General features: G+C 39.1%; 1 protein-coding gene and 1 non-coding gene across 4 annotated transcripts in view; both read left to right on the top strand.

Annotated features, from left to right (window-relative positions):
- The window catches only part of arhgef10 (Rho guanine nucleotide exchange factor (GEF) 10), a 50,901-nt gene that overhangs the window by 31,183 nt on the left and 5,778 nt on the right, over positions 1 to 13,940 (top strand). For all 3 annotated transcript variants that reach the window (XM_023271881.3, XM_023271879.3, XM_023271880.3), the window contains 5 exons: positions 2,705 to 2,791; positions 3,663 to 3,889; positions 4,576 to 4,733; positions 8,060 to 8,202; positions 10,080 to 10,254. In XM_023271881.3, the coding sequence (XP_023127649.2) occupies positions 2,705 to 2,791; positions 3,663 to 3,889; positions 4,576 to 4,733; positions 8,060 to 8,202; positions 10,080 to 10,254 (790 nt within the window). The remainder of the gene's footprint in view (positions 1 to 2,704; positions 2,792 to 3,662; positions 3,890 to 4,575; positions 4,734 to 8,059; positions 8,203 to 10,079; positions 10,255 to 13,940) is intronic.
- On the top strand, positions 2,285 to 2,358 carry trnai-aau (transfer RNA isoleucine (anticodon AAU)). Its single transcript has one exon. It is a non-coding gene; the product is annotated as a tRNA-Ile (tRNA).

The following is a 13,940-nucleotide window of genomic DNA, read 5'->3' as shown; positions in this document are numbered from 1 at the left end:
GGTCATTTACCCCTAGTGAAAACTCAAAAGAGTAGAGGAGAAATCCCTTCGTTTCTCTCTGTAATTAATTGATTTATTGATTGGTGGCTGTACATCCTGAAAAATAACACTGGTATGTGTACAAAGATCATACTAGTGTATGTTACATGTAATCTGGTTGTTTATCTACTAATTGTATCACTGATTATCCCTTTCTGAACCTTGTTCTTGTTTATTCCACTTTAAGTTCACACTTTACACTTTAAGAACACTTAACACACCAAAGGTTTTCATCGCCTTTTAATTTTTTAGTCATTGCAAATAGGAATGAGATCATTGAGGTTTTGGTTTGGTTATGAATAAATGTAGCACAGGGTGTAATCATAACAAGAGTAAAATATGTCAATATGAAAATGCAGCTTTTGTTTATTGTTGGCTTAGCTTGGATGCAGCAGCCAACAAGACTTATTTTTAGGGAGAAGGAGGCCATCAGTAGAAATGTTGCTTTGAATCTCCTGTATGTGAATCAGTGCTGTAAATGTCACAGTCTTCCCAGTATGCCATTGCAAAATTTACTGTTACTTTGTATATCAGCAATGATTGACCAGCTTGGTCTGAAAATGGGTTAGCTCAGTTTGTTAGAGCATGGTGCTAATTATGCCAAGGTTGTGCTTTTGATCACTGTATGGGACACTCAATTTTAAAGATTTTAAACTACAACAGCATTCATTTCGCCTGTAGCCACATAGTATAGTCACACTGAGTCACACTGATGTGTGTTGAGAAGCAGGACTGATCCCACCCAATCTGCTCTCCACTCACGTCTAAACAGTGCTGAGACAAGAGACAAATTTATTTGTTTCTTTCTGAATGTCTGTGGTTTGGAATTTATCATTTTCAGCCACATTAGGACTATGTTGAGTAACTCCTGATGTAAACTGAACATTTCCTGCTGTTACTGCTTCCCACTGAAAGCTGTCGAGTTGGAAGCTTTCAGTTTGGTTAGAAGGTGGGAAGCTTTCAGTTTGGTTAGAAGAAATATAATGTGTTCATCAGAGAGCAAACAAAGCTTCAGGTGATTTACTTAACCTTCTGTGCAGTGCAGTGCAAATGCAGTTCAGCTGATCACAGCTGTTCACCGCCCAGCATGACTAACCCCTTTACATGACACTGATTGTGGAATGGAGTCAGATTATATTTTGCCCATGTCGTTAACTGGCATTGACGGACCGACTGAGCCAGAAAGTACCTTCACTGTGCACAGATTAACTCGGTTACAAATTTGTGCTAATAATGCAGAAGTTGTGGATGTGATGTCCGCAAAAGGCTTTTAAAGACATTGTGACTTATGACCAATTTACTTCATTGTAATAAGTCTCATGGGGGTGCACAATAAATGATGTAATAACATGGGATGTTTAATGACGAATTGGAAAGACCGTGATATTTAGAGCTCAAAGTCACACACATGGGTCATTTAAAGTAACATGTATATTGATAACCTTCATTTCCCCCAAAGGACACACTCAATTTCAAAGTTATAAACCGTGATACTATGAATTTTCCCGGCATCTTTACAGGGTAGCTACATCCAACTGTCCTGCTGTGACCCAAAAACAAATTTATGTTCGCTCAGTTGCCTTCAGTGTGATGTTAATAACACCAATGGCGACACTCAATTTCAGAGATGTTATACCACAACACCATTCATTTCCCCTGCAGTCTCACAGAGTAGCTGCATTGAGCGACACTGCTATTCAGAAATCCAGCTAAATTACCACCCCAACCAATCTGCACCATCCCTTCTCCTGTCCTCAGCACCCAAGCCAGGGAATAGACCCATATTTTTTTGTAAAGTCGCTGTGTGTTTACATATTAGTACTTTTGTAGTTTTTTCCTGAATGTGTGAGGGTTTTTTTTTGCCTGTGTGCCTGTGTAGACCTTCAGATATATTTTACTGTTTACTGATCATTTTCAGTCATATCAGAGCTGTGCTGAGTTACTGCTGATGCATGCTGATCCTTTCCTGCTGTTACTGCTTCACACTGAAATCTGTTCAGTGTCAAACAGGTGGGATGCTTTTTATATCAAAGAACTAGCAGAGCTTCGTTAGTGGTTCAGTTTACCTCGTCTGCTTTTCTGTACAGCGCAGAGCAAGTGCAGCTCAACTGATCATGGCTATTCATAGGCTGACATGACTAACCCCTTTACATGGTACTGACATGTGGAATGGAGTCAGATTACATCACGTACACAACTTCACTGGCCAACTCAGGCAAAAAATAGTTCTAGTGTGAGCGTGTGAGGCCGGTTAGCTCAGTTGGTTAGAGCGTGGTGCTAATAACGCCAAGGTCGCGGGTTCGATCCCCGTACGGGCCATGAGGTTTTGAGCTCAACTACATCTCCATATACCAAGTAGTAGTCAGTTGTTCTGAGCAAGGTTCCACTGTGTTCTTGACTGATAAGCTCACGTCATCCATTGGCTCACCTACAATCCTGTCAACAGCATTTCTGCACCTTAAAGCTCACCAACAGTGTTGAAAAATGACTAATGTCAAAAGACAAAGAGGTGGGTTTAGGAGATTTGTTGAGGCACAACCCAAAAAACTTGTTTGTTTTGTTGGGTTTTTTATTTACTCCGTGATTTCTGCTGTGGCTTTGGGCATGTACTCATCTGAGCTTTTCTTTTTTACATTCTGTTGTGTTTTGTCTTATTCTGTGGCAGGTGGAGTGCGCCGTACACAATCCAGAGCCCCACATCAACACAGAGAGCACAGCAGACACTCCTGTCGTAGGACATGGATGTGTCTGGGTAAGACAATTTTTCTATATTTCCAGCAAATTAAGTAATGTTTTAACTCACATTTCAACCTTTATGTGAAATATGACTTTTTGAAATGTTTATAGTGGTTACCTACCAGAGTGAGAGCAAAACTGCTGTTTTAGAGAAACACATTCAAGGTCTTCAGCTCTGAAATTAGAGACTTGTAGCTGAAAATCTGATTTGTTTAAGTGGTTGAAACAAGCATTTGTTGGTTTTGCGGTCCTCTTATTCCGAGCAGGTAGCACGATGTATGCTTAACCACTTTTCTGTCAGTGAGTCTGACTCTTTCTTTCAGCACAGAGCTGGTTTTCGCTATAATGTGTTGGCAGAACAGATGTTATGTTTTAGCTGTTTATTTAGTAAAATGTCTAATGTCCCCCTGAGAAAGACAACCAGGGTTTGAAAGTTATTTTTTCAGTACTTGAATTTTTTTCTGAAAATAAACAATTGACTGCCATAACAAGGCTAATCACGGCTAATGTAGACTTTTTTACAGTGAAGGAAAATTTTAGGGTGTCACTCTCACTGGTTATTTTTTAAGTTGAGCTTAATAAGTAAACTGTTGCTGGAAAAAAGTAAAATAAGATAGTTATTTACATGGTTAGATTTTAGTTGTTTCTAAACTGAACATCTTAGGAGTACAGCTGTGGTCTCATAAATGAGGCTATTATGACATGATTCTGATGTGAACTTCTTCGTGTAATTAAACTGTGGAAGGTGTTTTCTCACAAATAACATCTGGAGTACTTCAGAGGTCTTTGTTTATTGTTTTTTTCTCTTTTCAAACACACTGCTTTCCTGGATGAGTATCTAGGTAAAAAACAGTTCTGTCAGAATAACTGAGGTTTACTAATTTTAGGTTGCGAGTTGCACCAACCAGATGGGCCAAATCGCCATAGTGGCCATGCAGAACTCCAGCCCTAAGGTGACTGAGTGTTTCAATGTGGAGTCCCGAATCCTCTGCATGGCTTTTGTCCCAACTGAGCACCTCCAGGAGAACGGTGAAAAGCTCCCTGAGAGTAATCACTCTCCTCTAGTGAAGGCGACGGAAACCCCCAGTGTCTGTCTGGGCATGGAGGAGGGCAGGTATAAATAATTACACATAATGTACCAACAAAAGTGTGTCTGCAGTTTTTTTGGTGTCTTGAAATATTTATGATTTCTGTAAAACACTTAAAATGATCCATTCTCACACATATCACACCATGGACCATGTTTGTTTTTAATAGGTAACAGCATTTTCAGAAAAAAAGTGACCACAGGAAGTACATATTCTTCATTATATTATACTATCTTACTTATGCAAAACGCTAATAATGTGTTGCTATTATGAGATACGTAATGACTTGTGCTTTCAATGAATGCTCAGTGTATCCCATGTTTAAAGATCAGCTTTACTGATCAGCAAGTTCATAGTATCTCTTGTTGATCTTTACAGTTGTCCACACAAAGACATAATATAAAGGGACATGCACTTTCTTTGTAAACATCAAATTTTACAAAGCAGCTTCAGGAAAAGTGAGCATAGACTATACATAGACTTAATACTGATTACAAAGTGTGCATCTTGAAAATGTTTATTTTTTTGGCGTAATGTTGTTTCCTGGTGAGCAGCAAGTTGTCAATCCACTTCACCCATAGATAGTTTCATTGCTATGGTGTCAATAATCTTTTGAAACTACATCTACTATCAAAATGTTATTAGTAGCATTCAGATATGAGTGTTTATCAAATATTCATCCTATATTGGTTTTATTTCTGCTGTTATTTAGCATTATTGTGTATAAGAGCAGCCAGCGGTCCAAGAAAGTGCGTCTGCAGCATTTTTTCACCCCAGAAAAGTCCACTGTCACCAGCCTGGTCTATAAGAAGCACTGTCTGTACGCCGGCCTGGTCAGCGGCTCCGTGGCAATCTACTCCAGATCACAAGGTGCGTGTTTCAGGAGGCAAGGGACACTTTTGCATTTCTGTGTGTCTTCTGTTTTATTTTTAGAATTCCACCTTTGTAACGTTTGTTGATACTCTGGAATAGCTGTAATTAGGGCAATTATGAGGTTAAATCACTGTTATTGTGCAAAACAGAAATGCATTCATTAAGGTAATTAGATTTGAGTTCAAAACTGCATAGGATGACAGCATTTACTTAAATATTTAGTTTTTAACCAGCTCTTTAACTAAAACAGGCTGTGCTTGTGAATAGCAGCACTGTTGCTGACTAGGTGACTTTGTTGTTCCAAATTTCATCACGTAGCAACTTATCTTAATTACTTTTTTTGAGTGTATGAAAGAAATTTAAAGTTTTAAATGCTGGAGAGTTGCGAAATTGGCACAGTTAAGCATTTGGTAATACTAGATTGAAAGAGTTTTTCTGTGTTGCACACAGTCACACTGTTTTGTGGCCTATTTCTCCAACTACTATTTATAAGTTACGTTAGTGTTTAAGTCAGATGTGTAGCTTGAGGTCAGAGGTGTCCTCTGCTGTGTTGAGATTCTGTTTCCGTTTGCTCGGTTGTCTGGGAGAAGCCAATCTGTTAGCAGTGACCTATTTCATGTTTTCCCTCTCTGACGAGCACAGACATTACACTCTGGGCCGCACTCTTCCCACAGTTTTTCACATTCTCTGTTTTGTTCCGTCTCTTATTGGCTTTCATTGTGGTGCAAACAGAGGGTGTCTGAGCATCTTCCTCATTCTGTCTCTCTGGTTCTCTGACATAATGTGGGTAAAGATAAGTACATATTTTGGAGCATGAGGAAACAGAATCCTTGTAATTCTTGGCTGTCAAACATAAGTATGGGTATCACTATCCTGTAATGCCACCATTGTGAGAGGTATATTTCATTAACCCCAGTGACACATATTCCTTCCTCTACTTACCCTTACATGATTCAAATAGGATTTCAGTTCTTGCTTTGTTGTTCTGTTAGGTTGGTATGTTAGATTTGTGTGTGCAAGAGAGAAATAAAAACGGGGAATATGGTTGATGGCCTGAGGACAGAAACGCAAATGGAAAACTTTTCTTGCTCCTCCCTCTGTCAAGCTACAGTTTGCCTGGGAGAAATAAACAGTATGTATGCAACCGTTGAGGAATTCTTTTTTTTGAACCGCTCATTACACGCTTCTTTGGTGCCACAACTTTTTCCACTTCGTTGGTCTGACATCAGTTACTCGGCAGTGGCCCAGTATATGGCAGCACTGACCTTTGGTGTAACCGAATGTTCCAACAGTTTGCTTGTTATCATTCATCACCACTGCTGTGTCAAATGAAATCCCAGAAGGAAACCCTGGCCCTAGGCACCCAGAGTTTGATATGTATGATTTGTACCCATCAGCCATTCTCTCACTGTCTCTGCTTGACGCTAAAATGATGACTCATCCTGCATACATTGGTAGGAAAACTGTTCCCTGTACCCATGTTGCAGTGCTGCTCAAGTACTTTTGTCACAGTGGGTGGCTTTGCCTGTACTCCATCAGCATTTCAAGTAGATCCACAGTTTACCTTTCAGAGAACAGCAGAGAAATGATCAGCTTATTTTCATTCTTGTTAAACTGCCAGCTGATCAAAGGGGACCCTTAAATGTGTAATACCAAGATATCAAAAACAACTGAGCAAATGGAAATGTTGCTTCGTCTTTAATGTCTTAAGTGCTGAGTAACTGCTTAGAAATACTACTCTGTTGTTGATGCAATGCTTGTGGAACTGGCCAGTCAGCCTCGTTCTGCCATGGTTGCTTTTTCCTTTGTGACTGAGTGTTTGAGAGATGGAGGAAGAGGGAGGCAATGATTCGGCAAAGGTCACACGTCATAGTCAGACAATGAGAGCATGAACTCCATTCTCCTCTATTTAGCCGTCCTGAATCATCAGTTTTTTTTTCTCGAGTAACACACGTAATGTGTTTGTTGTCGACTTGTCAAAATAAGAAAAATTAGTGTTTAATTGGATTCAATATCTGGTTATATTTTTTTGGTTTGTGCACATAAATACACTTTGTTGCAGCTGTTACTAGCATGAAGGAATGCTACAGTTTAAGGAGAGAGAGATGTGGGCAGACACACTTCAGCAGAGAGGACTTACATAAGCCTGCAAGTTGGCACTCCTGTCTTCTTTTTTCTCTACTGCTCCTTTTTCCATTTCCCTTTTTTCTCCTACACTCACCTACCCGGTGTGATTACTACAATAATATACACATTTCATTGCTGGAATGCTAATATCACCTAGCTCCTTTAGAAGGAGATTTCCCTTCCTTCCCTAGTCATTACTGTCCATCTGAAAGAACATCTCTCCCAGCGTGGCACCTCTCCCTTCAATAGCTGCCTTTGTGCCTTCCATTAAACAAACATTATTGGTGAGGCCTCATTCACTTCCTGGCCTAGATTAGTTAAGGGAATGTGGGTCTGGATGAAATGTACTTTGTATTCAACTCTGTTCCCGTAGGGCAGCAGACATTCTGGATTCAACTGTGTCAAGTTGATTCCTGTTGTTTACATGAAACTTTAAATTCATCACCTCATTTTAACTTAACTGAGCGCTATAGTTTTTTGTCACAGTTTGTGCATTCCTGTCTTTCTGCAAATGCTCCAACCTTTTCAGTCCAAAAAAACACGCATACCTCCTCTCATTTAATGGCCACAGCAATTGAATTCTTAACACTTACATAAATATAATGGTTTGCAGAAGTGTAATGTGTTGATAGTTATAAAGATACTGCAGGGGGTGTTTCGCTGCAGTGGAGCTGGCACTGTAGGTGCCCAGGCACATGTAGAACAGAGTGTGTAGGAGGTGTGTGTGGGATACAGCTCGGCTCTGACTAATGCCTCACAGCCCATCTATATTCAGAGTGAAGGCTGTGGAAACCATCAATGGCCACTCGTCCAGTATTAGCAGAGTTATAAATGCAGATGACCTTTACAGGCGACATTTTAAGACAGATGGAACAATTGCTGTGTTGTTTACGTACAGTGTAAACCATTAAACGAATAACTTCAACAGGTTTGTGCTCCAGATTAGAATGCAATGATACTAGTAAAGATAAATAAACACGGAGACAGGTTTGTTGTAGCTTCTGTTTAATCATATACATCTTTACTGAAATTTTATTAGATTTTAGTATTATAATTCTCATATGTTGTGTTGAACCTACACTCACTCTTACAGTTTGCATACATAATAAACTGTATTTTATACATGTTTTAAATTTGTGATAAAAGTATTATATGTTCTGTTTGCTAAACTTCCAGCGTTGTGTTTGTTCTCACAGATGGTTTGTGGAACTCTGAGAAGCCCAAGTTAGTGAAGCTTGGAGTCCTCCCTGTCAAGGCTATGCTGGCTGTGGAGGAGCACCTCTGGGCTTCATCAGGCGGACAAGTCTTCATCATCAGCACCCACACACACTGCGTAGAGGTAACCTAGCTCTGATGCTGTTAGGCTACTATTACATACCCCCTCCACAGCATGAACAGAGCAGTTTATCAGATAAATCTTGTGAGGAGTAGATAACCGTCAGTATGCGCCTATTTGTGTATCTGTCCCAGCAGATAAGGATAATTTCTAAAAATGATAATAATAATTTAAACAAGGATAATCATTTTCACATTTTTCTATGATGTTTGTGGGAAATCTGAGTAATTCTTAAGAGTAGGTCAGACTAGGAAAATAAATAAGAGCAAGTTTAGGGAGGCAGTTTTATTTTCTTTAAGGCATGAGTGTGGTTAGATGAGCAAGAAAGACCGCATCCACACTAAGCAAGTAAGTGATGTAAGTTGTTTTTTTTGTTTGTTTTTTTTTAAAAAGACCAAAGATGAGAAATGACACATCACCACAGGGGACGCAGGAAATAACAGACTGGATTGAGAGCTGGTTTTGTGACTTGATCTCTTGAGTGTGGACCATCAGAGTCGGAAAGGTTTCTCAGTGTAAAATGTGGTCGCAAAAAGAAGAAAGGACTGCAATCAGGCTACGATTCTTTATTTTCCTTCCCATTGTTTCTCTTTCCATATCCTGAAATATAAACGGCATATCCATGTGTGTGTGTGGCCTGGTTAGGGGAATGCAAGCACCTGCCATGGGTCCAGGAATAGTAACGTTCCTCTGACATGCACTCACTAATAATCTGTTTAGCCTCATTAAGCTCATTATGTTGGACAACCTGCCTGTCTCGCTCTCTTTTCCTCACTAAGGACTTACAGTTAGTTCAGAGAGGTGACTGTCAGTCAGCCAGAGAGGAACACTGAAGTAGAGGGGAGGAAGAGGTGAGCTAGATACAAAGAAACTGAACATTTAAAAAAAAACAAAGGTGTTGAATAAAATCTAAATTACGAAGGGTAAATGTGTGGAAATAACCAAAATGCAGGGTATTACATTTACATTTCATGCTTTCTCCTCACTATGTTATATCCAAGACTCATACTGAAACACTTGTGAATGGACTCCTCTTCGCTAAATATAACTCCACCTACATGCTAGGCAATATGTGGGGATGAAGAGAGAGCCTGCAGTATAGGTCTGTTTTCTTTTCATACTTTTCAGATAGTTAAAACTGCACTTGTTCAACCTAATGTATGAAAGAACAAATCAGAGTAAAAGAAATCAATACATATATAATGTGATTTTAGATGAATAAACCAATTCTATGTATGATTGAAATATCACACTTTAATACACCTGTTTTATTCATTGGGATGAAAAACTTTGTATCATATATTGGGTTGTCTGTTGGGAGTTTTAATTCTGTTCTAAGGTGTAATCAGAGAGTCCAGACATAGCAACCACTAGCAACGCATGGGCTGCTGCAGTCTAAACACACTGAGACAGACTCTGTGGGTTGACTGGGGGAGTCGCTGTAGTTTGTTGTCACACATAGCCAACACGCGACAGTCTAAATGTAGCCTGCAAACAATAGTTTAAGTTGGGTTTAACAGGATGCCAGAGCAATGCTACAGATTTCGCTCTAAATCCTAACCAATTCCAAATAAATACAATTAAAGAAGCTGCTATATTAGAACTGCATTTCTTAATATCTATATGCATACATGTGCATCTGTATATTTGATGTTTAAATCATGCAGACTATGCTGATATATCATGTTCACTCTCACATCGTTGATCTTTTTCAGGCTAACTGGCACTGTAGAACTTGTGATTTTTACTTCATGATATATGGGTTGCATTCCTAATAATGAATGACTCCGGCACAGATATTCCTCTCAGTGTTCATTTGATGTGATTCTGCAGTGGATAATGTCTAAGTCTTGTCATCTTGTCTTGTCTCCTTCATCTAGAGGCAGCTGGATGCCCACCAGGAGGAGGGCATGGTGGTGTCCCACATGGTCGTGGCCGGTGTTGGTATCTGGATCGCCTTCAGCTCTGGTTCCACGCTGCGCCTCTTCCACACCGAGACCTTAGAACATCTGCAGGACATAAATATTGCCACACCTGTCCATAATATACTGCCTGGTAAGATAATATTATATTTTTCTGACTGGCGAAATAGGAGTCTTTTAAATTCCAATGACTGTTAAACATTTAACAAGAGGGCTTGAAAATTTAAATAAAAAGTATGTAAATGTATTCAATTTACATTTTTAGATATCTTGGAATTCAGCATGACTTTACTCTTCTTCAGACACTTTTTTTGATCAGACAGTGAGCCCGAGTATGAATTATTTGGAGAAATAGTCACCTGATTAAATGATTTTAGTGAAACACACCAGTTAATCGTACAGCATCAAAGGCAGTCGACCTACAGTGATAAATTGCTTTCTTAAACCGTTTCTCAATCTTCAAAATTTGGTCTCCACTTCCCATTGCCAACATTTTTTCATATTTTAGACAATAAAAAATAAAAAAATAAAATTGAGTTAGGGTCTTCAGTCCCCCTCCAGAGTGTCCAGAACAGCAGCTGATGTAAAATGTAAAATATAGCACTCATTACATTCAGGTCAAAATTCCTACATCTATTACTTTCCTTTCCCACAGGAGGCAACATTGACATTCTTGGATCTGCCTGTTTAAACTGCTGCTGCTTCAATACTTCTCTATCTTTTAGGAGATTCAAAATAAACAATCTTTTTGAATCTTTTTTGCAGTTTAATCTACACAATAACAAATAGAAGGTTATTGTATGTACTGTAATTTCCAGATTATTGAGCATACCTGAATATAAGCCGCACCCACTAAATTTAAGAAGAAAGAAAGTTTTGTACATATATTAGCTGCACCTGACTATAAGCCACAGGTGTCCGTGTTGTAACATGAGATATTTACACAGAAAGATTTTTTTTAACTTTTAATTAAATAAATGCTTATTTCCAAACAGTGCCTGTAACACAGCAGTAACACAGCAGTAAAACGCATTGAGTCAGTTCACGCTGCCGACTCCAACGTCTCACCATGGATTCATTGATGCCAAGCTTACGAGCAGCAGCTCTATTTCCTTCTGTGACAGGCAAATCGATTACCTTTACCTTAAAAGCTGCATCATATGCATTTCTTCGTGTGTTTTCCATGATGACGGTGTGTGCATGAAGCGCAAAATGACTGATTTGAAGAATTTAGTGTGAGTGTGTTTGATTTAATTCAAACAGTTTCATTGTTCCACTGTGACCTCTTCAGTAATTTCATTCTGATGTGACGAGACTAAATGTATTGACGGCATGAAGCTCGCCCATAAAAATCTATACATTAGCCGCATCGTTGTATAAGCCACAGGGTTCAAAGCATGAGAAAAAAGTAGTGGCTTATAGTCCAGAAAGTACAGTAGTATTCAGAGGCTTTTGTCACCTTTTAGAAGTCTTGCCTCTGTCCACAAGTCTTCTGCTTCAAAATTCAGTCATGGTGATCCTGGTGGTTTACCACGTTTGCCATTTCACCAACCACAACCTCTCTGTTTTCCTCCCTTGCCCTTCAGTGTCACTGAGTAATGTGATCTGTACGCCTGACAAAAACACTTTGAGAGTGTCAAACTGCCCGACAAAGAACAGCAAAGTATGGTTAGTCTCTCTTTTGATGTCTGATCTTGTGATCTAGTCAAATGTAGTTATTTCAACACCGCCCTGCATTCTTCTGTCATACAGGTCCCATTAACTCACATTTTCAGTGCTTCCTGTGCCTGTCAGTTATTAGCTGACTTTAGTGTAGGTGCTCATCCAGACAGTGTTTGTTATGGCAGGTTTGTCACGCTTTAGTCCTCTTTTCAACAGCTCCTTAGTCTAAACAATGAACAAGGAGTTTCTCATTTTGTCTCTGTTCACAGTGTTGTGTAAAAAAGTTTTGACCTTGCCAAGTCGATTTGAACGCAGCTTTGTGATATGTCTAAACAGAAAATCCAACCTAAATCTGAACACTTGGAACAACAAATAAAGGCTCATCCTAGTAATAACTGACTAATCATAAACAAAAAGAATTATGACACCACATTGAAATGTGAGAAATATTAGCAGCTGAGCTACTGGTTGAGCGTGTTCAGATCAGTGTACAATACAATAGCATTTATCAGCCATACAGTAAGTGGCAGTGGTGCCAGAGATCAGCACTTGTATTGGATGTCATTAGTATATAAAAATGTGAATCACCTAAAAAGCACAAACAGCAGGTTTTTTTTTTTTCGCTTACAAGTAATCTTAATCAATCAGAATGTTAAGTTGGAACACATGTTAGCTGTGGACAAATAAGAAAAGCAAAGTTAGCTGCACTGATAGAATCCACAATTGTTAAGTCAAAAACTCTTTGTAATTTGGGTTAACCTAAATAACCTTGAATTCAGTGAGGAAAACAGATTAAACACAAATGACAATGTAGGAGTATCAGAGGGTTCAGTTTTCCTTCAACAGACCTGCAATAAAATAGTGTATTACTAGTGAGTGCAGTAATTGTGATGAGAGCAGAGGTTTGTCTTGACTTTGAAGAGCAATTTACTTCACTTACATCATTCCACAATAATGGCTCACCTTTGGTATCAGATTGTGTAAGGCACTGCAGATGTAAACCTGCCATTAACAGGCAGAGATATTGGCAGTACAGTGTCAGAAGCAAGACAAATGAGCCATGGCTCATAGATTATTAGAATCCAGATGGGTTTTATTGTGGAAGAGCAAATGTTTGTTTTAAGGGCTTTGAAAAAGAATACAGAAGTGAAACATAGAGTGTATGCAGAGCTTTCAGTTTGCATCATACCCAGCGCAGCTTGAGCTTGTAGACGTGTTCTTAAGCATTATGAATGGTTTTGTTGCTATGGCAATGGTTGTCATTACAGTGGATAATATTGTATTTGGTGTCTAGCGCTTGGTTGTGAAACCAGGGCAGTTTCCTGCCATTTCTGTTTAAGCTCAGCATTGCTGCTGAGGATGAAAAGGTTAAATCAAATGACTGACAGTAGTCCCAGGCCGAAGTCATCGGAGTGACCTCCTGTCTGGAATCTTGTAATCTGCTGCATTATATCAGCATGACCCAAAAACACACAGCCTGATTGAAACTGCTGTTGTGGGAGAGATTACTTCTGTTGGTATGAAGTTGGGATTTGTACGGTCCAATAATAGCTGCTTTCATTCTCTTATTCCTGAATGCTGAGTAATGCAGATTGTTGTGGGGTGGCATGCCTTTCCTGAAACACTCTTTGTAATCTTTTTTTTTTAACATTTGACTTGTTGCCTTCCTCTTGAAGCTAGATTTTATTGTATTTTGGTACTTAAAAGATGTATCAATTTGAGTTTTGTTTTTTGATGACAGCTGTGGTTCATTCCGTATGTGTATTATCGTCTGCACTTCACGACAAGCCTGCATTTTCCTCTGCCCTATATCATCCTCAGCATCATTAGCAGTGCTATTATCAGCCCAGCTCTGCCTGATTGTGTGCAGATTTAGTCTTGTGATGTTTTTTTCTATTCTTGCCACAAGGTAATAATAATTTTCAAAAAGGCATCAGAAGTATTTAGATACAACATGACAAAAGAGAAGTGTGATCTTGCAAAATCTGCTACATCATGGTAACTCCTTTCATCTGGCTTTTCTCTCACTCATAACAGCATTTAGTAATTGGTAGAATCATCAGTCTGACTAGATTCTCAGTCTCTTAGGTCATGATAAACCTAGTCCTTGAGGAGAAATCGACTGGACTTCTCTTTTTGGTCCTTGAAGATAATTCA

This window comes from Amphiprion ocellaris, chromosome 20 (genome assembly GCF_022539595.1).
Source record: "Amphiprion ocellaris isolate individual 3 ecotype Okinawa chromosome 20, ASM2253959v1, whole genome shotgun sequence".
Taxonomy (NCBI): Eukaryota; Metazoa; Chordata; class Actinopteri; family Pomacentridae; genus Amphiprion; species Amphiprion ocellaris.
The sequence above is the reverse complement of the archived record's forward strand: the minus strand, read 5'-3'. Positions and strand labels throughout refer to the sequence as shown.